This window comes from Pteronotus mesoamericanus, unplaced genomic scaffold (genome assembly GCF_021234165.1).
Source record: "Pteronotus mesoamericanus isolate MK-2021 breed Mesoamerican mustached bat unplaced genomic scaffold, CSHL_Meso_final scaffold_636, whole genome shotgun sequence".
In the NCBI taxonomy this organism is placed as follows: domain Eukaryota; kingdom Metazoa; phylum Chordata; class Mammalia; order Chiroptera; family Mormoopidae; genus Pteronotus; species Pteronotus mesoamericanus.
In genome coordinates, this window is record NW_026555324.1 from 476,830 (window position 1) to 499,803 (window position 22,974).

Sequence of the window (22,974 nt, forward strand, 5' to 3'; positions counted from 1 at the left end):
TTAGGATTTAAAGATAAAAAACAGGAAAAAAATTTTTTGTACCCATCGTGTTTCATCTCTGCACCACCTAAAATTAAATCAAATTATATCAGATGCCTCTAGCAAGCGATATACCACATCACCTTCCTCAGCCCTAGCTCAGAACTTGGCCTCATATAAAGTACCTTCGTTTACAAAATAATTTAAAAATACGTCCACTTACAGAAGTTTTGTGCCAGATACCATTGTATCTTGTTTAAACAGTTTGGAATATGTCCTATTATTGCCTTCACTCTACGAATGGAGAAATGTGTGTATTGGAAAGTGCAGTCCTTGGCGTCAGCTAGCGGGAACTTTCTACCTTCTGGAATAGAGAGGCACCTCAGCCACAGGGACGCCCACAACTCCGACTCCTCCCTAGGGTCCGCGGAGGTAAACGTGCCTGCTCAGGGAGACGGCAGAGAATCCTCCAGCCGCCAGGGGGTGCTCGCAGCGTTAATGCCTCTCTGGCCCGCACAACCCACGAGGAATAGATATCCCCAGAGTTCCGCGCGGCATCAGCCCTTCCACTGCGGTAGCCATTAAGGAATAGCAGGTTAGTTGGTCCCGGAGCGTGCTGGATCTGCCGCCATCCAGACCTTGGGGACCCTGGTGCTGCTCGGGGAGATGACTGGGTGCAGCGAACGACCGCGAGGGGTCCGGGACGCGGGGTACCGGGCGGCAGTGGCCGAGCTGGGGCTCATCTCTACCACCTCTCCCCATCCCTGTCCGCAGCCATGGCCCTCCGCTACCCCATGGCCGTGGGCCTCAACAAAGGCCACAAAGTGACAAAGAACGTGAGCAAGCCGAGGCACAGCCGCCGCCGCGGGGTGAGTTCCGGGGGCACGAGCTTGGTGGATTCTAGGAGGGAGGTGGGAAAGGCCTTCGGGCGGAGGGCGCGGCCAGGGCAAAGGCGCCAGGCTACTGAGGGCAGTGGGGAGTCCTGCGCTGGGCTGAGTGGAAGGGAGAAGGGTGTCGGGCACGTCAGAGCACTGAGTGAAGTGGAATACGTCTGAGCGGCGAACGGCCTTCTGGGCCGTGCACCTGGCTGCTGGGGCAGGTGGAGCGAGTTTGGGTCACGAGTAGATGTTTGTCCAATAGAATAGGAGGGAGGTCGAGGTTGGAATGTAAAGAGAAAAGCTGATTCTCCGAGTTTCAGGGTGGTCAGGATTTATGGGTTCTTCTGTGTAACATGTCCAAACCTATAGAGGATTTTCATATTTGAACCAACCTGACAATTGCCTGGAAGCAAGATCTAAAAATTTTTCCGGAAATGGACGTTTCGCAATTTCATTTATGCATTTGAAATTGAGGGAATTTAAGGGAGAAAGCGAGGCTGGGATTGGATTACAGGCCAGCTAAGATTGTGTGGTCTCGAGGGTGGTCACACTTTCCAAGGGTATTACTCTGGCATTTCAAAGATGTGTTAACCTGGATGTACAAAATAAGTGGACAGGATTTACTCAAAAACCTTTCACCAAGAAGTTAAAGGCCTGGATCATAACTACCCACAATGACTTGTTCAGTTAACAATTTATGATTTGTTACAGCATATTCATTAAGTAGCCTCAGCTCCGTGGTGGTAGCCTGTGTCCGATGGGACAGAATTCTGGGCCCAGGGAACAGCCTGTGCAAAGAGCCAGGCATGTGTGGCCTGTTGATGACATTGCGGGGATAGGGAGGATTCCTGCTTCCATTGTACCAGACCCGGTCAGAATGCTCCAGCTGGAGGCCCAGACGTGACCCTAAGCAGTCTGGCCTTGGAGTTCATGCTGATGGCCTCCTGTGCTCCCCAGCGCCTCACCAAGCACACCAAGTTCGTGCGGGACATGATCCGAGAGGTGTGTGGCTTTGCCCCCTATGAACGGCGGGCCATGGAGCTGCTCAAAGTCTCTAAGGACAAGAGAGCCCTGAAATTTATCAAGAAAAGGGTAAGTGGGCCATTGGTGGCGGGTGGGACCATAGGTCTCTGCCAAGAGGGTGAGAGGAGGGTGGTAGGGGCAAGAGTGAAAGAGGACCCAGGCTGATGGACCTCTGTACTTGGCAGGTGGGGACACACATCCGTGCCAAGAGGAAGAGAGAGGAGCTGAGCAATGTCCTTGCAGCCATGAGGAAGGCAGCAGCCAAGAAGGACTGAGCCCTATCCCCTCTGTGTAATAAAACCTGTTCAGAAATTCGGGGCTCCTGTGGTGGCATTGCATCTGGTTCATTGTTGAGGGCTTCCTCTTGAACAGTGGTGTTGGGGCAGGGGCACAACAGGCACACAAGGAAGGAATAGGCCAGCAATACTGGAAATAGTCTTTAATCGTTATTAAATAGTTTTGTAAGCATCAGATTCCATGATTAAATCCTAACCGAGGTCCTTGGGTTCTGGGCCACTTGCTGACCCTCCTGATGGCTTGACAGCCCAGAGCCCTTCCCTGCAGTGCAGTTCCAGCTCAGCGTGGCCTATAAGCACCTGCGGTGCCTGGGCCACAATCACCGCTCCACAGCTAGCGCCTCCGCCTGCTCCTCTGGGAAGGCAATGTCAAAGATCTGGCGGTAGTGGTCCACAAAGTGGACCTCCAGGCCTTCGGTGATGAAAGCAGCCAGGTCGTAGAAGTCCTTCTTGTTTTCTGCTGGCAGGATGATGCATGTGACTCCGGCGCGCTTAGCCTGGGATACAGGGGACCACAGGTTAGTTCAGGAAGGCTGCAGGAGCCCACCGTGCTCCAGGAGGGAGCGGGCTTGGTGAGGACCCTGTTCACAGCTGCCCTGAGCCAGGCTGTGTATCACAGGTGAGGGTGCTGAGGCCCAAGGCAGCAGCACTGGGTACTTCTGCAGAGTTTAGTTCTCTGAGAGCCTACCATGCATGGCTCTGCCCAATCCCCTTGTCTGAATCAATCACAGCACCTATTGCTTTACCTTTACAGGTGTGGCACCTAAAAAATGCAACGAGAGCTAGAGAAAGACATTTTGAAACTGTAGTTAACATTAAAAATTTTTCCAGTCTTACAGACCATTCTGCCCAACCTGTATGGTAGTCAGAGGGCAGTGAGGCTCAGGAGACAGTGGGGCCCCCCTGGGAGCTGGACATGTCAGGGATGAAGGGCCTGCCCGGGGCAGACACGTCTTCCACTTCCACCAGAGCCCTCCGACCTACACAGCGCCCTGTGAGGCCAGCCTCCAGCACTTTCTGTACCTACCATTCTTGGTGCCAGGCCAAGTGGCAATGAGGACAGTGGAGACCCCTCTCCTACCCTCAAGGAGCCCCCAGAGTCCCACTGAGGAGCTCAGATGGGGGCTCTTTCTGGGGAGACCTAGGACGTTCTCCCAAGTCTTGAAAAGGCTGAGAACCACTGTGGATGGGGGCGTCTGGAACAGTTCAACATGGGCTCAGGCAACCTAGCAGTGGGTCCAAATCCCATGCCTGCTCTGAAATCACCCATCACCCATCCCCCTTGTGGTGTGAACGGTGACTTGGGTGTCTCATGACTGCAGAGCAGTATGGGACTGTATGCAGGGAGCCGTTGTGGCGCAGGGGGGTGCAGCGCTCACCGCAATGGTCTTCTCCTTGATGCCGCCCACTGGCAGGATCTTGCCTGTGAGGGAGACCTCGCCAGTCATGGCCAGGTTCTGCCGCACCGGCCTGTCCATGGCCAGAGAGAGCAGGGCTGTGACGATGGTGCAGCCGGCACTGGGGCCGTCTTTGGGGGTGGCACCCTGGAGGGGAGAGGCAGGTGGGTGGTGGGCAGGTCTGAGGCAAGGCTGCCCACGGGAGGACCAGGCGGGCAGTTGGTGGGGGAGCAACTCACCTCAGGCACGTGCAGGTGGATGTGTGAAGTCACCAGGTACTCATTGGTGGGGTCATGCTGCATCAGGAAGGCCCTTGCGAAGGTGTAGGCGATGCGGGCACTCTCCTTCATCACCTCCCCCAGCTGGCCTGTCACCTCCAGGCTCCCGTCCTTGTCCGCCTTGCTGTCCTCCCGGGGCCGCCTTGGGGATGTCTCAACAAACAGTGTGGAGCCTCCTGGAAGACACCAGTGTGTGGGGCCCATGAGCCCTGGGACAGTTCAGATTCCCAGGGTAGCCACTCCCTTCAAATGGTGGGCCACCTCAGGGAGCACTCTGTTCTGTCTGCAACTCTTCCTTAAAAATAACAATGATTTTAGAGAGAGAAAGGAACATCAATTTGCTGTATTCATTGATAGATTCTTGTATGTGCCCTGACCCAGGACTGAACCCACAACCTTGGGGTATCGAGATGATGCTCTATCCAACTGAGCTATCTGGCTGGGGCTCTGCAAACTTCCTCACTCGACCTCGGCCTAGCACCTACTCATTCTTGACATCAGTGCCCATGCCTACCTAAGGGAACCAAAGATGGCTGCTGCACTGGGCCCTACCTCCACAAGCCCTGCCAGTGCCAGACACAAAGTCTTCAAATACAGCCCAAATAACAAACGTTTTGGCATCCAGAGCCCACTTCCTTTGCAAACCCCATAAAGCTGCACCCAATCCCTGCCAGCCACTGACAACCACCTCTGGGCTGTAAGAGACCCTGAACCCCAAGGATGAGCAACGTCACCTGGACACGGAAGTTCCCCGCGACCCCTTCCCCTGCTGGGTGGCGTCCTAGAGTCTCATGCTGTGAGGGACTCTCCCACACACAAAGCTGTCAAAGCATCACCTAAATAAAGCTCGTGGGGCACACCTGCCACCTTGTGGTCCCACCTGCCCAACAGCCCCAATTCCCTTGGCCTCATTACACCACCAGTGGGCCAGAGGGGTGTTCAGAGCAACGAGCTGAAGGCTCAGGTTCAAACTCCTCCCAGAGAGCGAATGAGGGGACTTGTAGCACTCACCCATGGCGGTCCAGGCCAGCCCCATGACCACGCCGGGCGGCGTCACGTCATACATGCGCTCCACAGTGAACACCGGCTTCCCCACAAAGTCCTGCAGGTTCTCAGGTGTCACCTCCACCGACTCGGCCTCACCACTGACAATCTTGTAGGCGGACTTCCTTAAGACCTGCAGTGGGTGCAGAGGGTCACGGGCAGCCTGGCCGCAGGCCCCTGTTCCTCCCACTCACCACCTCTGTCTGCTCTCTGCTTTCATTTTTAAATTGTGTACAATGCATATGGCACAAAAAAATGTACCATAACCATTTCTAAATGCCAGCTCATATTTTTGTGCATCCATTCCCACCGTCCATCACTAGAACTTCCTCAGCTTCCCAAACTAAAACTTGGTCCCCATTAAACACACTAACGCCCCAGCCACTGGCACCCACCATTCTGCTTTTGTATCTGCGAGTCAAACTCCTGGGAACCTCACGTGAGTGGGACCAGAAAGCATCTGTCCTGTGTTTGGCTCACTTCAGTCACATCACGTCCTCCAGGCTCACCTTCTCCACCTGCTTCTGCAGGTTGCGCACACCGCTCTCCCGGCAGTACTGCTTGATGAGGACGGTCAGCACTTCAGACGACAGTTTGGCCTTGCTCTCATCCAGGCCACACAGGGCACGGGCCTGGGGGACCAGGTACCGCTGGCGGGGAGGAGAGCTCTGTCAGGAACCTCCTGGGACCCTCCCCACCCCCAGGCTCCAGGGTCCAGGGCCCGCCACCCAGCCACACCACCCCTGGCTGGTAAAGAGCACGGAGGTGGGCCCAGGGCCTGCCTTCACAGAGCTCTGGTCCCTGTAGACAGTGCCATCCAATGTACACAGGGTATCAGGGCAGGCCAAAGGATGTCACCTAGAGAGTAAGGAGCCAGCAAGGCTTGGAAGGGTGGTGGTGGAGTATCTGGGCAGAGCCCTGTGGGTGCCAGGACCCTGAATGACCTAGAGACCTCCAGCCAGCCACCCCTGCTCCTGCTGCATCCTCTGCCCAGGTCCAATTCCTGTACTCCCTTCAGGTGTCCTCTCAGATGACACTTCCTCCAGGAAGGCCTCCCTGATCCCTGGGCTGACCCCACATACAGACCAAGGGCATGCATGTCAGGTGTGGTTGCTGCCCTGAGCAGGGAGCAGAGGCCCACAGTCACCCACAGCCCAGCACAACTGCTGATGGACAGCAGTCACAGGACAGACCGTCCTGAGCTCTCCATGGCAGACAGCCAAATGACACGGGTTGGCCCTGGAGGCCCGAGGAGCCCTCATGTCTCTCCTGTCATCCCTTCAGGGGTTTGAAAGCCGTCCCTGCCCAGATCTGAGCGGGTCCACCCTTCGCCCAGGTGAGTGGCGGTGGATGGAGGACTAGCATGGCGGGGAGTCCCGCACACCGGCCACCACCTCGGCCATGAGCCCCCTGCCCGGGATGGGCTCCCTGCCCATCTCATGGCTACACAGGCATCGAGGGGGAGAAACCCCTCTCCGGAAAGAAAACGCCACGATGGAAATAAAAGACTCCCCTTGGGGCCTCGTCCTCTGTCTCTTTTTGGGCTGTTCCCAAGGGATATCCTTTATGCTAAACCAGTATATAGTAACTAAACTGTTTTCCTGAGCTCTGTCAGCTGCTCTAGCAAACTATCAAACCTGGGGTGGGGTGAGGTGTAAGAACCCTGGTTTACAGCCAGAGCGATAGAGGCCTAGACTTGTAAGCGGCATCTGAAGCTGGGGCAGTTCTAGGGGATGCGACCTGAACCTGTAAGGTCTGCTGCTAACCCCGGGTGGTGTCACAATCTAAATGAATTGCAGGACACCCAGCCAGAGAACTGGCAACACCCAACACTCAGTGTCTGAAGTGTGACATTACAGTTTACAACAGGCCTCCTGTCTCTTTTGGCCACACCTCACACTACATACACCACAGAGAGGACCAGATATTCCCCCTGTCTGCTCCTCCTGGAATGGGAGCTCCAAGACCAGAGTCATTGTGGACCACATCCCCAATTCTGACTGCGCCCAGCACTCAGCGAGCGCTTGGATGTTCCTTGAGCCTGAGCCACAGTGGGGCACGCCTCCCTAGGGCTTGAATGGACGGGCGGCTGGCCTCACCTCTGCAATGGCGAGCTTCTCCTGGGCCACGTAGCCCGACACGTTGATCATCTCCATCCGGTCCCTCAGTGGCTCTGGGATGGTCTCGGTGATGTTGGCCGTGCAGATGAACAGCACCTGGAGGACAGGTGGCAAGGTGCTGAAGGACTGGCCACCCCACCTCTCCCATCCCGGTCGGACCCCAGGCAGGCAGGACACGCACCTTGGATAAGTCCACAGGCACGTCCAGGTAGTGGTCTAGGAAGTTGGCATTCTGCTCAGGGTCCAGCAACTCAAGCAGTGCTGACGAGGGGTCCCCCTGGTAACCCCGACCAATCTTATCCACCTGCAACGGCACCAGCAGGCAAATGATGTTGGCACCTTGTCCTGCTCCTTGCACCTGTTCACCAGAGTCGGGGGGACCACGCAGGCCCAGACCCCACCAGCATAGAGAGCCAGAACTGGGGGAGTCCTGACCAAGGACAGGAGAGTTGGCCTCACAGCATGGCTGAGGGCAGACACAGAGTCCTCCAGGACAGGAGGGGTGCCCGTGTCATGAGATCGCCTTGCTGCAGCGAGGCCACCCATAGTGACTCAGGGACCAAGGATTTTGTTTTGTACAGAGTCTGCCTGGTCAGGGCTGCCAGGAGCTCTGGCCTAGGAAGGCCCAGCGGACCATGTCTGACCTCAGGGAAGCCCAGCCGCAGCCCAGCCCTCCTGGGCCTGCACGAACCTCATCAATCAGGATCAGGGGGTTCTCCGTCTTGGTCTTCTTCAGACACTGGATGATCTTTCCTGGCATGGCGCCCACATATGTCCGCCTGGGGAAGAGGGCACAGCTGGGCAGTCAGCACCACCCACTGGGGGCTGACCACACAAGCCCTCCCAGGCCCAGCACCCTTAGAGATCCAGGACCTCACTGTGCCATGGCCATGTGCCCTCAGGGGAAAAATGATGGCTGCTTCCAGCCACGCGATCTGCAGGGCACTTGGTCACCCCAACCTCCTCCCCCAGCTCCAATTCAGGGCGGGGGACACAGATCACAGATTCACAGCCATGTCTAACTCAGACCCATCCCCCCAGTCGGCACCTCATATCCAGTGAAACCCAACAGAAAAAGAGGAGCCAAGACCAGCCAGGCACTGGCAGCAGGAACATCCCCGATGCCTGGGTTCTGAGGGACAGCAGGCAGGGCCCATAAGGCTTCGGGGTTGCTGGGCAGGGCCTGGCCCAGCTGGCACTTTGTTTCAATCCACTTGCTGTGCCCCAGCTCGACTACAGACACGTGACATTTGCAGGGAGCAAACCAGACACAATTCCTGTGCTGCTGAGCTAACGCCTAGCAGGGCAGACCATAAACAAGGCAGAGGAGGAAGTCATGAAGTTCAAAAACTGATGTATGTGCTCTGAAGGAAAAAGCAGGGATGAAGAATCTGGAACAACACTTGAGGGAGGGGCGGGGGAGGCAGTATTTTAAAGTGAGGATAAAAAATGTCTTAGGGAGAGGCCCTGAGCAAAGGAAGTAAGGAGGCAAGCTGTGTGGATATTTGGAGAAAGAGGGTTTTCTAAATAGGCGAACAGCCCGTACAAAGGCCCTGGGGCAGAACCTGCAGGGCACGCTGAAGAAACAGTGAGGAGGCCCTGTGGCTGGAGCAGAGTGAGCCCGGGTTGAGAGAAGAGGGTGAGGGTGGCAAGGGGACAGGGACAAGTCACCCAGTGCCATGTGGGCCAAGGGGAGGACTTGGGCTTTTACCCTGAGGAAGCTTGGCAAGGGGCTCTAGAGGACTGTGGGCTAAGGAAGGCTTGGCAGTTCTCAATGTAACAGTGGTCAGTTCGTCCCCCATCCTTGTCCTTAGCTTGGAATCCCAGACCAGTGTCAGCAGAGTACCTGCCTGCCGATCCTTCTAGGCCTCTCTCCCAGTGACACCCCCGTGTTGCAGACAGCCTGCGCATGTTCGGAAACGCACCTGGGCCTTCTCTCAGCCCGGGGAGCCCGGGGAGCCCCGGGGAGCCGGCCTTACCCGCAGCTCCTGGGCGATCCCTGATAGGGCGCAGGGGCTCCCAGGGTCACCTCTGCCTTCTCTCGTGCCTTCCCCGGCCTTCTTCCTTCCGCTCACCCAGCTCCAAGGCCCCACCCATCTCCAGCTCCCTGTGCCCCTCCCAGTTCAAAGCGGGCCCCCCAGGGACTCCTGTGCCATCCCAGCCTGGAGCCCTGTCCATGACCCTGTACCCGATGGTGTGTGGGCCCTGTTCCTCCCTGACCCCGCCTGGAGGTCACATCCGACTCTGGGCAAGGGAGGTCGGGAGACTGTCCACCTGCCCGGGGGCACGAGACAGTGAGAGACTACAGGGGCCACACCCAAGTGGGTGATCGCGCCCTGCCCAACAGGCGACCAAAGGCATTCGTGTTTTTAAACACAACAGAAATATAACTTTTAACACAGACTCAAATCTCCCTTGAACACTAGTTTGCCAGAGTTTTGGGGGTGGGTGGAAGGTCATGCGGCCAGGTACCAGGGAGGCTGGGAAATCCTATGGGTGGTCTGCGGAGATCACGTGACCATCAGCCATGAGGCAAAGGACAGTGTGTGACAGTACCACCCTCTCCATTCCACCTCCCGACCCCACCTTTGGACACTGTGGGCAACTGAGTGCAGATTCTTGTGTCTCTAGGAGTTTACACTTTTCTAAAGAACCTCTGTGGGGGGCAGCATGGCAGGAAGCCCCAGGGGAACACAGTTTCTTCAATGTCCCAAAGAAGGGTGCCACATGGGGCCAGTCACTCCAGTTCACGGTCACCAGTCAGGTGACCCAGGCAGAAAGGCAAGCCCGGCCCCGGGGCTCTGGCAGGAGTGCTGGGGAGTCGGGGGCGCGACACACAGACCCTGCTGACAGGCCCTCCCTAAGAGGTTAAGATTGTGACCCAATGTTGTTCGAGCGCCTGCATTAAGCTGAGCCTGAAGTTAGATCAATGCCTCAACTCTTCAGTTACTCCAGTGTGAGTGGAGTTCACTACTTAGCACCAAAATTGCTCTAACAAAGGTAGGAGCAGACCCAGGAGGCTGGGGCGAACCAGGCGAGGAGAGGCCGGGCCTACCTGTGCCCCTTGATCTCGGCCACATCGGTCATGCCCCCGACACTGAAGCGGAAGTACTCGCGGTTCAGGGCGCGGGCGATGGAACGGGCGATGCTGGTCTTGCCCACACCAGGGGGGCCGTAGAAACAGAGGATCTTGCCCTGGGTCGAGCCTCGGAGCTGACTGACGGCAATGAACTCCTGCAGGCAGAGGCCCCCGTGAGACAGTCAGTCACTGGCCGCCTTTCTGGAGAGCAGTGGCTGTGCCTCCCGTGAGGCTGGCCGCCTTCTTGCACCTTTAGGTTCTGGGGGCTGGGAGAAGGGACAAGCCTGTCCTGGAAGGACCAAGCTGACTGCAGGTATCATTTGTCACAGGAAGGGACAGCATATGGCACCAAGAAGACGAGCAGGTGCCAGAACACGGGCGCCTGACAATCAACTACGGGTGACCAGAGCACAGGCCCATCCGTCGGCTCCCCCGCTGAACAGGCCCTTTTCTTCCACACCCGGGGTCACCACAGCTTCTTCTCTCTCCTCCAGTCTGGCCACTCCCCACTGCCCTCAGCTAGGCCCGTCTTCTCTCCTTTGCATATCTCTGAGCCCCTGACGCAGGACAGGCCAACTCGGGCAGCTGTGACCCCTCTGAGCCAATCCAACACCTCTGGTGAGGGCCCTCGGGCCCTCGCCTTCGAGCCCCTTCACACCCCGGACCCACACATTCACCAGGGTTCTCCTCTGGGTCTCCCCGCAGCACAGGGTGGGGGGATCCTGGGCCGCAGGCCTGAGGTGTCCATCCACCACCGACCCACATGCCAATCCGGACCATTACAGACCACGCCTCTCGGCACCTGTCCTGAGAGCGATGGCCACGTGCTTGGGATGAGGGAGTGTGGGGCCCAGCATAGGGTCAGGCCGGCTTATGCCGAGGACTCCCAGGCTCGCAAGAGGGGTACAGGCAGCCTCACCAGGATGCGCTTCTTGACGTCCTCCATCCCATAGTGGTCCTCCTCCAGCACTGCCTGGGCCCGGGCCAGGTCCAGGTTCTCATCACTGGACTTGCCCCAGGGGATGGATGTCAGCCAGTCCAGGTAGTTGCGGGTGACGCTGCCACAGGACAGACCAGAGCGGTGAGTGGGGCCCAGTGAGCCACCTGGCCCCTGCTGTTAAACATTCACGTGGCCGGTGCCCTATCAGCCTGAAGCGTGAACTCTACAAGTAAACCTTGGCTGGGAGGCTGTTACAACTTTGGAAAGCCATCTTGGCATAAGCCACATCCGGGAAGTGGCCTGGTTCCTGGCACCAGTGCCAGGCCCGTTTCCTAGACCAGAGACACAGCAGGCACGGGGGCTGCTCCGGGTACGACACTACGGAAGGCATGGAGGTTTCTAGAACAGGAGAGGCAGCCTGACTCAGGGCAAGTGGGGACACTGAGGCCTGGATGGTGGCAGGTAGGCAGTGCCAAGAGGGTGACCCCTGGGCTGGGAGCTGTGCACCAGGGACAGTAGCCACCTGGGCCCAGGAGAGACCCTTCACAAGGGTCCTTATGAGAGTGCCTGTAAGATTAGCCAATGCCGTTTGAAGGCCCTGGTTTACACACTTGCGACAGCAGCATGAGCAGCTCACTCACTGAGGAAGAGAAGCTGGGCGTCTCCCAGGGTCCCTGTGTGGCAAGGGCCCAGCCCTAGACACTCTCACTTCCTGGCTGACTCTCACAGCAGCAAGAGGGGGGCGAGGTGACAGAAGCCAGGGGGAGAGGATGGCCTTGGGGTGATGGCGCAGGGACTTCTGGTACTGGCTGGAAGCACTGGCTTAGAACCATACATCCCTGGGTCCTCAAATCCCTGTCCCCACCTAATCTGCTCCGAGGCCCTGGTCACTGACTTAACTTCCCTTAGCCCTGATTTCTTCATCTGTGAAACAGGGGTGACAAAGGCAGGTTCGCACAGGGTGACAGGAGGGCTGGCACACATCGAGTGCTGCCTAGTACAGGAAGTGCCCACACCCTCTTGGCTTTCAGGGTTGGCATCTCAGACCCTGCCAGGGCACAAGCTTTTCTGAGGACCGATGTGACCGAGACACTGCACTGCCGCCTCCAGGTGCTCACTTGAACTCCGAGGAGTGGTTATCTAGCAGGCCCAGCTTGCTCAGCTCCTCATCCACAACGTCCATGACATGCTTGGGGACCACAAGCTCTTTCAGCCGCTCCCGGAACTTCTCCTCAATGGCGTCTTTGTCCTCCTTCTCCAGGCCCAGTTCCTTCTTGATGATCTTCAGCTGCTCTTGCAGGAGGTACTTGCGGTGTGTCTGCTTGATTTTCTCTTCCACCTGCAAGGCCGAGAAGCAGCCGTCAGACCAGACAACACACAGGGCATCCACAGGCCAACAAGGGCCAGCGGGGCTGCTGCTTCCTCAGGATGCAGAAAAGGAAACCCAGTAAATGCAGCCTCCAATTCCTTCCATCTTCATCAAAGCATCCCCGAGCGTGGACCTCGAAATAAACGACGATAATAAAAGAATTCGCTTTTCCATCCTGAATGCTCGGCCCGACGCCAGCATGCCTCCCACACTCCTGATCAGTCGGCAGCAGGGCACAGCCCAGGCCCCGCAGGCCTTACCCTGCAAGTGGTCGTGTATTAATAATGCATCATAGGCTTTCCAATTAAAGATGCAATGTGAAATTTTTTTCTAAAATAAAACCTAACTGAAAAATTGAGGCATGCCTGGGAAACGACATGACTTTTAAGTAACTGATGCTCCAGGCAGTCCGCGGATTTGCCCAAAATTGGGAAGGTGAGCTTCAAACAGTTGAGTCTTGGCAAACGGCTTTGCAACCTTTCCCGGACTGGTTCCCAATTTCAAGCATTTTCCCCAGGACTCAAAAGGCAGAGAACTCCTCCCCCTTGGAGGTCAGTCAGATGGAGACCGACCTCCCTGGGTTCAGGTGCTGGGATCAGTTTCGTTTTAACCTAATGCCTTTCACAGCCTGAGTGCACGCAGCCTACGGGCCATAGGTGCCTTCTCAGCCCGGGCCTGCCCCGACCCCACTTACCTCCCGCCCCAGGCGCTGCTGCAGTTTGCTCAGCTCAAACTCCTTCTTGAGGAGGGACAGGGCCTTATACAGACGCTTGGGAATCTGCCAAAAAAGGGAAGGCATGAGAGGACAATCAGAAGTCAGTGTCCAGCCCTGGCCAGGTAGCTTCTCAGTTGGTTAGAGCATCGTCCCAATACACCAAGGTTGCAGGTTCAATCCCGGCCACGGAACATGCAAGAATCAACCAATGAACCCTGACCCCTGTGGCTAAGTTGGTTAGACCCCATCCTGCAAAGCCAAAGGTTGCCAGTTTGGGGCACATATGAGAAGCAGCCGATTGATATTTCTCACACTGACGTTTCTATCCCTTTCTTTCTAAAAATAAAGTCCTTTAAAAGAAAAGAATCAACCAACGAATACATAAATAAGTGGAACAACAAATTGATGTTTTCCTTTTTCTCTCCCTGTCCCTCCCTTCTAAAATTTTAAAAACAAAAAAGATGAAAACAAAAAGAAGTTGGTGCCCACCTCTCCTGGGATGGGGGTTGGAAGGGGAAGAGGCACCCTACAAGCTGTTGCTGGAGGGCGTCCACACTGGGACAGATCGCCACCACACCTTACTAAAAAGAGGCATGCACCCCGTTCCAACGAGCCCAGCTCTGGAAACATCTACAGATAAACTCTGGCAGCTCTACAAGCCGTGTGGACCAGGATGTTTGTAAACTGTTGTAATAGCAAGAGAATGGCGACAACCCAAACATGCCACCCACTAAATGATGGACACCACCTGATGGATTACTACGCAGACGTTAAAAAGACCGAGGGAGCTGAATGTGGACTGAAGGACATGTGCTGATGTGGAATCGTCTCAAAACAGAGCTGAGGACTCCAGCCAGGCAGGGAAGCAGCCCAGCGTGTAGAACAGGGCCAGCACAGTGCACATGTAGACAGGCCGCACTCACATTGGTTTCCTCCAGGACGTCCTGCAGCTCGTGGGACTCGGCTCCGGTCAGCGCGGCACCCATGTCGCTCAGGTAGATGGGGTTGTCCACCACCCTCTGGCCTGCCTGCATCATCTGCAGCACAGACTCTCTAGAAGGGATAGAGGGGCGCTTTCATGGGGCATGAAGACCATGGCAGCAGCTGCGACTTCACTCCTGCTGGACTTGGCTCCGTGTCCCCAGCAGCATCAAGGGCCAGCGCTGCCTCTGGGCCTCGCCAGCTTCAGCACCAGTGGGGCCTCCTGCCCAGAGTCATGAAACTAACGTCCCTGAGCCCAGACGCAAGCCCCCTCCAGCAGCTATGCGTTAACTCCTCATGAGAGTCCCCCTCCACTCCAGCTGATGACAGAGCCTTCATGCCAAATCCAGGACCTTGTTCGCAGGAAAGAGGTAAAGAACCTCGACCAGGTAAACTGTCCCCACCCCAAGGTCTCCCTGTTAGGAGGGAAGAGGCTCCGCCTGCACAGGACTGGATCCAGGCCCTTGAACTCCTGCCCCCACAAGGTTTTCTACGAGGATATCCTTGTGGAAAATCTCTGCCAACCCAGGCACCACAGAGAGCCCCCCCTCCCCCCGACCGGCCACAGGAAGGGCTGGCCACCAGACACCGACCTGTAGAGCGGGTTCAAGGCAATGATGTCCCGGATGGTCTTCACAATCTCAGCAGTCAGGGCCTGGCAAGAGAGAAGGCTGCCGTCGGTCACTGGGGCCGGAGGGGGGCCCCCTTCTGTGGCCCCAGGGAGCCCCTCCCACCTGGCCCTGGCCAAGGTCAGCCTCAGAGGCCCAGGAGCAGTGCCTGAATTCACCAGTCATGGGGACACAAGACCAAGCAAGCAAAACGGAAACCAACCCTGTCTCCTTACACAACTCTGACCTTAGAATGAGGCATTTTGGAGAGAAAAAAATGGGGAGGAGGGGAAAGGAGCTTCTTTATCCCTTTATTTTAAGCACTATCCTCAGAACTGACGCTCCTTAGCCTCAGCCACAAAAACATCCAGGTTGTGACTTCTCTTGTCTGGGACCTGCCTGTGAGTCACCAGGGCTCTCAGGCTGTCCCCTCCTGGATCCCTGCCCTCGCCTCCTGCAGAGGTAGGGGCCCTCTGCTCTGGACACCATGGGCCCTGCTTTCCTTCTTGCCTTCGTTCCCTGCCACAGTGAGGCTGGTCTTGCTCCCGGCAGGACCACCAGGCAGTTTATGACATATGAACCCACCCTCATTTGTTTCCAGAAGGCCACGGTTCCCAGCATACTGTGCTCCAAAGAGGGCACTAGCAGGCATGATGCAAGAAGCCACAATTGCCAGGGTTTTCCAGTATAATCACCTGGTCTCTATTATTGGGTCTGTCCCCGAATCACCTGAGGGTATCTTTCCAGAAGGAACCGGCATAGCCAGCTGGAGGTCCATGGTACTTGCGTGAGCAAGCATGAGTGTGCGCTGTCTCTCCAAGGTCCTCAATTCTTCTCACCATACCATCTACGTGTTTGTCTTTCCCCTGGTACAAGATCCTCACGGGAAACTCTGAAGCTGTGCTGCCCAGTGCAGCAGCTACTAGCCACTGGTAGCTATTGACATTTAAATCAATCAGACACTGTTCCTCAGTCGCACCAGCCATAGGTAAACTTCTTAACAGCCACGGGTGGCTAATGGTGCAGAATTACAGAATTTCCCACCACCATGGAAAGTTCTCCCAAACAGCACTGCTCAGGAGGGCCCCACACGACCCTGTGGACCGCTCATACAGGCTAGTGGCATATGCAACCACGCCCCTTCCAGCACCCGAAGGAGACATCATCACCCGTCACAGTACTCCTTCCCACAGAGCTCGGAAGCTGCCCCAGAATCCCTCTCAGCACAGTGCCTCAGGATCAGACCGAAGAGATCAGCTATGGCCCTCCCCGCTGGAGGCAGGTCACCCCGTCTAGGGCCTGCACTAGGAGAACGGGCGGGAGGACACTCCCACCACCACCTCGGCAGCCGGCCTGCATGAGGAAGGCAGGTCAGCCTAGGTCTGGGGGCCAAGGTGGTCAGAGGCTGCTTCGGTCCTGCCTCAAAGCCCAGAGTCCCGGAGAACGTGCCCTGCTTCTCCTCCTCCTGCTCCAGGCTTCGGGGTACGGCTGGAGGCACCTGCCCCGAGAACGCAGGCTGGGGTTGATCCCAGGTTCATACTTGACCTCCTTTGAGAGCAGCTAACAGCCCCAGTGGATTTTCTTTACCTTTCTCACCCCCGTTTCTCCCAAGGACTTTTGGGAGGAAAAGTGTATTTTGCGCTCTAAAACAATGTGAGTGCTGCAACAGGCAAGACCCTTACTGAGCGACATTTGCTCAGGAACGCTGACTCACCTTCACTTCTTCTGTGACCTGGAAGTCCTCATGGATGACGTTTTCAACTTCCACCATGAGCACCTCGCCAGGGGCACCCGAGTTGGGCTCTACCACCACCTCCATCTGGCGCCGGGCACTGGGATCCTCCTCCGCCTCCTTCTTGCTCCGCTTGGGCTTCCGGCGTGGCTTCTGCTTGTTCTCGGCCTCGGCATCCTCCGGCTCCACCTCCAGCTGTCTGCTGATGTGAATCCTGAAGCCGGGAGCAAGGGGAGGTAAAGCCGCTGAGGATGGGAGGAGCCCTGCCCTGGCAAGGCCCCCCGGTGCTGAAAACTAAGGGTGCGGGCCGGGTCCAGGCCACTTTCCCGGAGCCCCAAGACCAGTGTCCCCTCTGGCCTTGGACTCCATCAGACCCCTCCATTCCACTGCCACACCAATGCCCTGCTGTCCCCCACAAACTGATGGATAAGGCGGTGGTAACCAGTTCTGGGGACAATCGTGAACGCCCAGCTCGGCAGGGCCCATCTCTGGGACTCTGCCTGCCCCTCCCTCGCCCTGGAGCTCACCACAGAGCTGCTCCCTCCCGGGGGTCAGATCTTGACTCGAAGGCGCCTCCCCGGAGAGGCCAGACCCAGGCCACGCACACAGCCGTCACCCTGTCCATGTTCATTCCCCTCCCAAGGCATCCACCACAGTCTGAATTCAGCTTGTGACCCATTTTCATGTCCCTGGTGTCCTCCCCACTTCGGGGGTGCTGCCCAAGGCGGCCCCTAACCTGCCTCTCTACTTACACCCAAGGGCCTGGCCAACAGCAGACTTCAAGTGCTAAGTCACGTGTTCCACCTCCCAGCTCTCCTCTGTCACACAGGTAAGTATCAACAGTGCCTTCCTCAGGGGGAGGGCCTGACAGCCACTACAGACGTGGCCTTGGCGCCCAGCTGTCATCAGCAAGGTGCACAGAGGAAAGGAGGCGGGGCCTCGGCAAGTCCCCTGTGGGCCTGGCCTCAGGAGTCAGCAGGGGTCATCCTGCAGGAACCTCACAGGCTGGCGGGGCAGCTGGCGGCCACCACTGTTTTTATTAACTCTGGCTGCACCTCACTCTGCTCCTCTGGCTCACAAGTCTGTCCCGGACACAGAAGCGCAGCCTCTTCCCTAAAACAGACTCTAGCGGGAACAGCGGAAGGGGCGTGGGGGCTCGGTGCAGGCACCGCACCCAGGGCCGCCTGGAAATTAGGGCCCCCAGCACCGGCCCTTCCCCCGAGTTCTGGCGGTGCTGCCCGGCTGACACAGAAAAAGGCTCTGAGAAAAATGGATGGAAGACTCTCAGTTCAACAAACACGGTCAAGCGTCTCCAATGAGGGGCTTTTCGGAACATTCACTACATCTTCAACACATTAACAGCTTCTACTCTGACATGTTTTTCGTGTAATTTGGTCACAGGACTCTGGTGAAGCATCTCAGAGGACGAATGTTCCTTGAAACACATTTGAAAAACCAGTTAGTTTCTCTATTGAGGGCTTCAACCCTAAGCTGATGTTGCAGATTTTTCTTTATTATTCATGACAGTACAAGGGCTTACAAACGTATGCAGTCTTTCGACAGATTTTTATCAGAGACTGCCAAGGAAATGTGCCTGAGTGAAAACCTACACACTGCTAAGAATGGCGATACAGCCTGATCTGTGGGCAAACACAGACGCGACACTTGAAGGAACAGCAGGCCCCACTGAACAGCCGACACCCAGACAGGAGACACAAGGCGACCTGCCACTGTGTTTTCGTGGTGCTTTTCCGAATGACATGCGTTAAAGAAAGGACTGCTCGCTGACCACACACACTACCACTTTAATGAGAGGACTCTGAGGAGGAGGGTTCCAAAGAGGATGTGTCTCGGCCCCCGCCCCCAGCTCTGTCCTGCTTAGGTCACTGCAGTGACCGGGCCACAGGGCTGGCTACCAAAGCGGGTCAGTGCTGGGACCTGGGTGCACTCGGAACCGCCACACCCGCCACCGCCCCACACGCTCGGGCCCCCGAACCTTCTGTGTCCCATGACGATCATGCGCAGCTTGTCCCCGAGGTCCTGCATCTCGTGGATCTGGACAAATGTCCCTGTGTGGTAGACCTCGTCCAAGCTCTCGACTACGTCAGACTCATTACTGGGGGAGAAAGACAAAAGGAACATCGGCACAGGCACTGATTCCCATGGGGTACCTCAGGCTGGGAGGCAGAGATGAAACTCTCCAGCCAGTCTGGACTGAAAACCAAAAACGACCACCTTGCTCCCACAGGGGCTCTGGCACCAGCTAAGGAACACAGTGGGGACTCTGCACAGGTGAGTGGCTCCTGGCCGAGTTCGTCGTGAGGCAGCCCCAATGGAATTCTGATTTCATGTCACAATCCCATGACCGGCCCTGCTCAGGACACCCCTTCTAGCTCGGAAGTGGAGCTCATTTCTAACTGACGTCAAGGTGGACGTACCCAAAGCTGTGATGCCTGCCCATTTAGCTCTGGCCTCGCAGGTGTGTCATGGTCTAACACCAAGGATCCTTGAGATTAATTTCCCTCCCACCTTCTGACAATGAATGAAGTCCAGCACTGCAAGCCAAGCCTTCATTCCAAACTAGAAAGCGATACTCAGCTCTTGGCCCAGTCCTCTAAAGGCTTTGCTTGATTTCTTTCAGGTCAAGATTTAAAGGTCCGGGCTAATCTCGGGAGCAGGGCAGGTGGTGAGCTACACTCAGGGCAACTTCAGCAAAGGAGTGAAGGAAAAATTACACTTACGTGTCATCTCTCTTTAGAAAGACACCGGCATATGGCTGGGCAAGACGGACTTTCCTTCTTAGCAGCTCAACCAACTTCTTATTTTTAACCTAGCATGACAATGACCCCAAAGTGAAACGCAGGGTCTATTATCTAGATGACATTTTGACAGCAGCTCTGACATTTTCTCTATTATCCTCTGGGAACATGCTAATCTGATCCAGGACACTAACCCACCTTGTCCAGGAACTCCTGAACCAAAAACAAACAAAAGAGGGGGACTGGAGGGGCTGAGGAAAACAAGAGAAAGGACTCATGGACACGGACAACAGCGTGATGAATGCAGGGGTGGTGGTGAAGGAGGGGCCAGGAAGGATAAATGGTAGTGGAAAAATGCAGTAAAATAGTAATAAACAAATGAAAGACAGGTATATGGAGCATAGAGTGGCAGAGGGTTAACCAGCTCCATTCCTCAGTAGCTCCCCCACTTCCTAAAGAAAAGTCAAAGTAGACAAATGGCCAGAACTGAGAAATTAATTTAAGGTTCGATTTTAAGAGCTGTTTCAGTGGCAATATATATGGGCTTGAAAATCTAAACCCTTTCGATTTCATCAATGTAAGGAGAACGATATTAAATGTGTGTAATTCAACTGTGGCCGCCCCCCGCCCCCAGGCTCGTAAGATCCTCTAATTTGCACTGAGAGTATTTCCCAAGCACATCTCTTTCGTACTTATTGATCATTGAAACCCCTAGGATCACGGCATGTTAGCTTCGTGTCATTTCAATGGCAGATAGAGGGTTAATGGTGTCTCCAAAGAAACAGCTGATGGGGGTGCATGGTGCACAGACGTCTTTAGAGCTCAAAAGGCTTCTCTGAAGTTTGTGTTACCTCCCAGACCAGATTCTAACTAAACGTAACAGCTCTCAGACTTCAGCATGCATCAGAATAACCTGGAGGACTCGGAACATGGCCGGACCCCACCCCTGCAGTTTCTGATACAGGTCTAAAGAGGGCCCGAGAATTTGCATTCCAAACAAGCTCCCAGGTGATGCTGCTGGTCCAAGCGCCATGTTTTGAGAACCGGTGCTTTAACTCAGCCCCTAACAGCAGCTACTAACTTATGGTCTGGGAATTCCCGACACTCTAGATGCATTTTTCCCAGGGGGAAGTCCATGGCAGCCATCAGGAAGGCACAGGACCCAAAAATAAAAAGCCACTGATAAGAAGAGAACCTATCGGGACTGGTTAGCCCCATGCAGTCAGCTACAAAATCAAGAGTAAATAGAGTTTGGTTAACAAGTTCAGAAACATTTATTGGGTCCACAGAAGTTTTCCTCATTTCTCCTCTGCTAACAGCTGACTGATGCGTCTCAGCACCTCCCCTTCCTTTGACAGGATCCCTTTTCACTACTTACAAGGTAACAGCACTAGAAATAGTATCACATGCCAGTCTCATGCTACCCACAGCGACTCACTGAACCCTCCTGGCTAGCCCCAGCTGCACACACAGCATCTCTTAGGAGAACCATTATCTCTGCTTGGGCACTGGGGATAGGGGCATCTGCCACTTTGTTGGGCTGAGGGGACACCTGGTGAACAGTCCTGGCCCCAGAGGCCCGGGAGGATAAAGAGGCTGCTGAGGGTGGGGTCAAAGGTGGGAAGGAGGTCTCCAGGGCAGGCTTCTGAAATATCAGAAGAGCCCCACGTAGGAAACAACAGATGCAGCTGCTTCCTGCTGCGGCACACTAAGCACCAGGCACCATTCTGACTCCTTTAGGGGGGCCCTCTTTTATCTCCCACAATGGCTTTAAGAAAGAAAGCACTATTATTATGTCCATTCCACAGATAAGAAAATGGAGGCCCAGAGCAACAGCCTGCCCAAGGTTAGAGCCAGGAACAGCGCAGCCAGCCATAGGGTCTTTACCCTGCGGCCCCCGAACCACCACCACTCAGCATCAAGGAAGGCCCTTGGAAGGACAGCTCAGACAAACCATCAGCAGTGCAGAACGGGGGGGCGGGGGGGGCGGCTTCTGTCACCTCCCCACGGGCTGGCTGCTGTCCCTCTGTACTGTCCTGTCCCTTTCCAAGGCATCCCTGAGGTTTACTTAGCAGGAACTGGAGTTGGGGGTTGGGGGGTAAAGCTGCAGGGTAAATGGAGAGGCTGACTCATTGTATGACCTTGCTTAGACAGTCAAAAGATAAACTTTCTCCTTCTAGACTCGCATTTCCACATCATTTTTTAAAAAAGGGGAGGAGGGAGGCATTTAGGCCCTTCCTACACCAAAAACTAAAGTTCCTTGCACTCACAATGCTTTCTCTCTATTACATCACCCTAGTTTCCCACCCACCCTTTCCTTTAGGGCTCTTAGTCTGAAATGATCTTAGTTTCCTGCCTCTTTCCACCAGCACATAAGTTCCTTAGGCACAGGGACTATGTTTGACTTGTTTGCTGCTGTATCCTCAGTACCTGCTACATGGAAGAAGATTAAGAACACTCTGCTGAGTGAAAACAACCATAACTGCACCCTTCTAAGAACATTCCTCTCCCACCTTCCTCCTCAGTCTATGGCACCATCCTTCCCTTGCTCTATTATTGCCTTCCAACACATATTTTACTTACTAACCTTGTTTATTCGCTTCTCACATCCCGCTAAAATGTGAACTCTAAAGGTAGGAATTTTTGTCTGTCCCATTCACTGCTGTATCCTTAACAGCTAGAACCCAACTTGACACATGGAAACTCGTCAAGAAACATTTGAGAGAGGAATGAATCCTGATCCCAAACGGGCTCTCAACTAGAATAGAGACCACTCTGGGGAGAGAGGGTTATAAAACACGTATCAATACCTGAAGGAAAGTAACTAGGCCTCAAAACTGTTCTGTTTCTTGCCCTGGCTGGTGTGGCTCAGTGGACCGAACACCGGCCTGTAAACCAAAGGGTCACCAGCACGTGCCAGCGGTGCGAGCCAGGTCCCCGGTTGGGGGCCTGTGAAAGGAAACCAGTCTATGTACCTCTCGCACATCGATGTTTCTCTCCCTCTCTTTCTCCCTCCCTTTCCATCTCTCTAAAAATAAGTGAACAAAATCTTTTTCCAAAAACTGTTCTGTTTCTTCTCAGAGACGGATTCCTATGATTAGGACTCGAAGTGGGTTCAACTCCCCTTAAAGAGGAGGAATTTGGCTCCAGTCCCGCAAGCCAGTGATGAGCAGAGAATTCCAACTCCTGCCTTTGAGAAATTTTGTGTCTGAAAAACTTTCGAGAAATGAGGGTGCTTGCAGAGGTGGGGAAACGGAGGCAACGCAGGCGATCTCATTACCTCGATAATCTTGATAAAGCGCGGGAATACCGGGTTGCGGGTGACAGCGATGAGTGGTAGGTGAGGGAACACGTCTGGGATGGTCATAGGAGTCAGCGCCGTTACGATGGGGCCTTCCCCGCCGCCCGCGCTGCCCCCCGCGCCCGCGGCGCCATCCTCCACGCCGCCCTCAGGGGCATCCTCGCCGCCCGAGAACGAGCCACCGCTGCTGCCACGGTTGTTCCCTTCCCAAAGCCCCCGCCATTGGCACGCAGCTGCGGGACCACGACCCCACAGCGCCCAAAGTGGAGAAGTGTCGCAGGCCCGCCGGCCTCTAGGCAACCACGCTCCAGCCACAGCTGGGACCCGCCCCCCCGCAACAGCCAGGAGCGGCCGCCGCAGCGCCCAACACCGCGCAGCTCCCCACAGCCGCACGTAGCCTGTGCCCGTCGCCATGGCCCGGCCATCCTGGGGGCGCTCAGAGCTTGCGTCATTTCCGCTCACCGAATTAGTGTGC

At 55.7% G+C, this 22,974-nt stretch overlaps 2 protein-coding genes across 2 annotated transcripts; one reads left to right on the forward strand and one right to left on the reverse strand.

The window, feature by feature from the left end:
• Positions 1 to 509: 509 nt before the first annotated feature.
• Positions 510 to 2,192, forward strand: RPL36 (ribosomal protein L36). The gene is made up of 4 exons (XM_054562226.1): positions 510 to 574; positions 754 to 848; positions 1,815 to 1,949; positions 2,066 to 2,192. The coding sequence occupies exons 2-4, from the start codon at positions 756 to 758 to the stop codon at positions 2,153 to 2,155; spliced, it is 318 nt and encodes a 105-aa protein (XP_054418201.1). The 5' UTR covers positions 510 to 574; positions 754 to 755; the 3' UTR covers positions 2,156 to 2,192.
• A 110-nt stretch (positions 2,193 to 2,302) lies between these two features.
• LONP1 (lon peptidase 1, mitochondrial) lies at positions 2,303 to 22,927 on the reverse strand. Its single transcript, XM_054562225.1, has 18 exons — positions 22,479 to 22,927; positions 19,181 to 19,269; positions 18,436 to 18,555; positions 16,422 to 16,653; positions 14,693 to 14,754; positions 14,042 to 14,171; positions 13,098 to 13,181; positions 12,153 to 12,373; positions 11,014 to 11,152; positions 10,071 to 10,249; positions 7,707 to 7,794; positions 7,197 to 7,319; positions 6,995 to 7,111; positions 5,405 to 5,545; positions 4,863 to 5,028; positions 3,813 to 4,027; positions 3,556 to 3,720; positions 2,303 to 2,673 (listed from the first exon to the last, which is right to left on the reverse strand). The coding sequence occupies exons 1-18, from the start codon at positions 22,911 to 22,913 to the stop codon at positions 2,497 to 2,499; spliced, it is 2,883 nt and encodes a 960-aa protein (XP_054418200.1). The 5' UTR covers positions 22,914 to 22,927; the 3' UTR covers positions 2,303 to 2,496.
• Positions 22,928 to 22,974: the final 47 nt, after the last annotated feature.

What these genes read in the sequence shown, in the direction of transcription:
- RPL36 (XM_054562226.1), top strand. Translation starts at nt 756, where the DNA reads ATGGCCCTCCGCTACCCCATGGCCGTGGGCCTCAACAAAGGCCACAAA. An exon ending in GGCACAGCCGCCGCCGCGGG is followed by an intron (nt 849 to 1,814) that starts GTGAGTTCCGGG and finishes TGTGCTCCCCAG; the next exon opens with CGCCTCACCAAGCACACCAA. An exon ending in TGAAATTTATCAAGAAAAGG is followed by an intron (nt 1,950 to 2,065) that starts GTAAGTGGGCCA and finishes TGTACTTGGCAG; the next exon opens with GTGGGGACACACATCCGTGC.
- LONP1 (XM_054562225.1), bottom strand. Translation starts at nt 22,913, where the DNA reads ATGGCGACGGGCACAGGCTACGTGCGGCTGTGGGGAGCTGCGCGGTGT. An exon ending in GCCGAGATCAAGGGGCACAG is followed by an intron (nt 7,795 to 10,070) that starts GTAGGCCCGGCC and finishes CCTCTTCCCCAG; the next exon opens with GCGGACATATGTGGGCGCCA. An exon ending in CCCTGATCCTGATTGATGAG is followed by an intron (nt 7,320 to 7,706) that starts GTTCGTGCAGGC and finishes GTGCCGTTGCAG; the next exon opens with GTGGATAAGATTGGTCGGGG.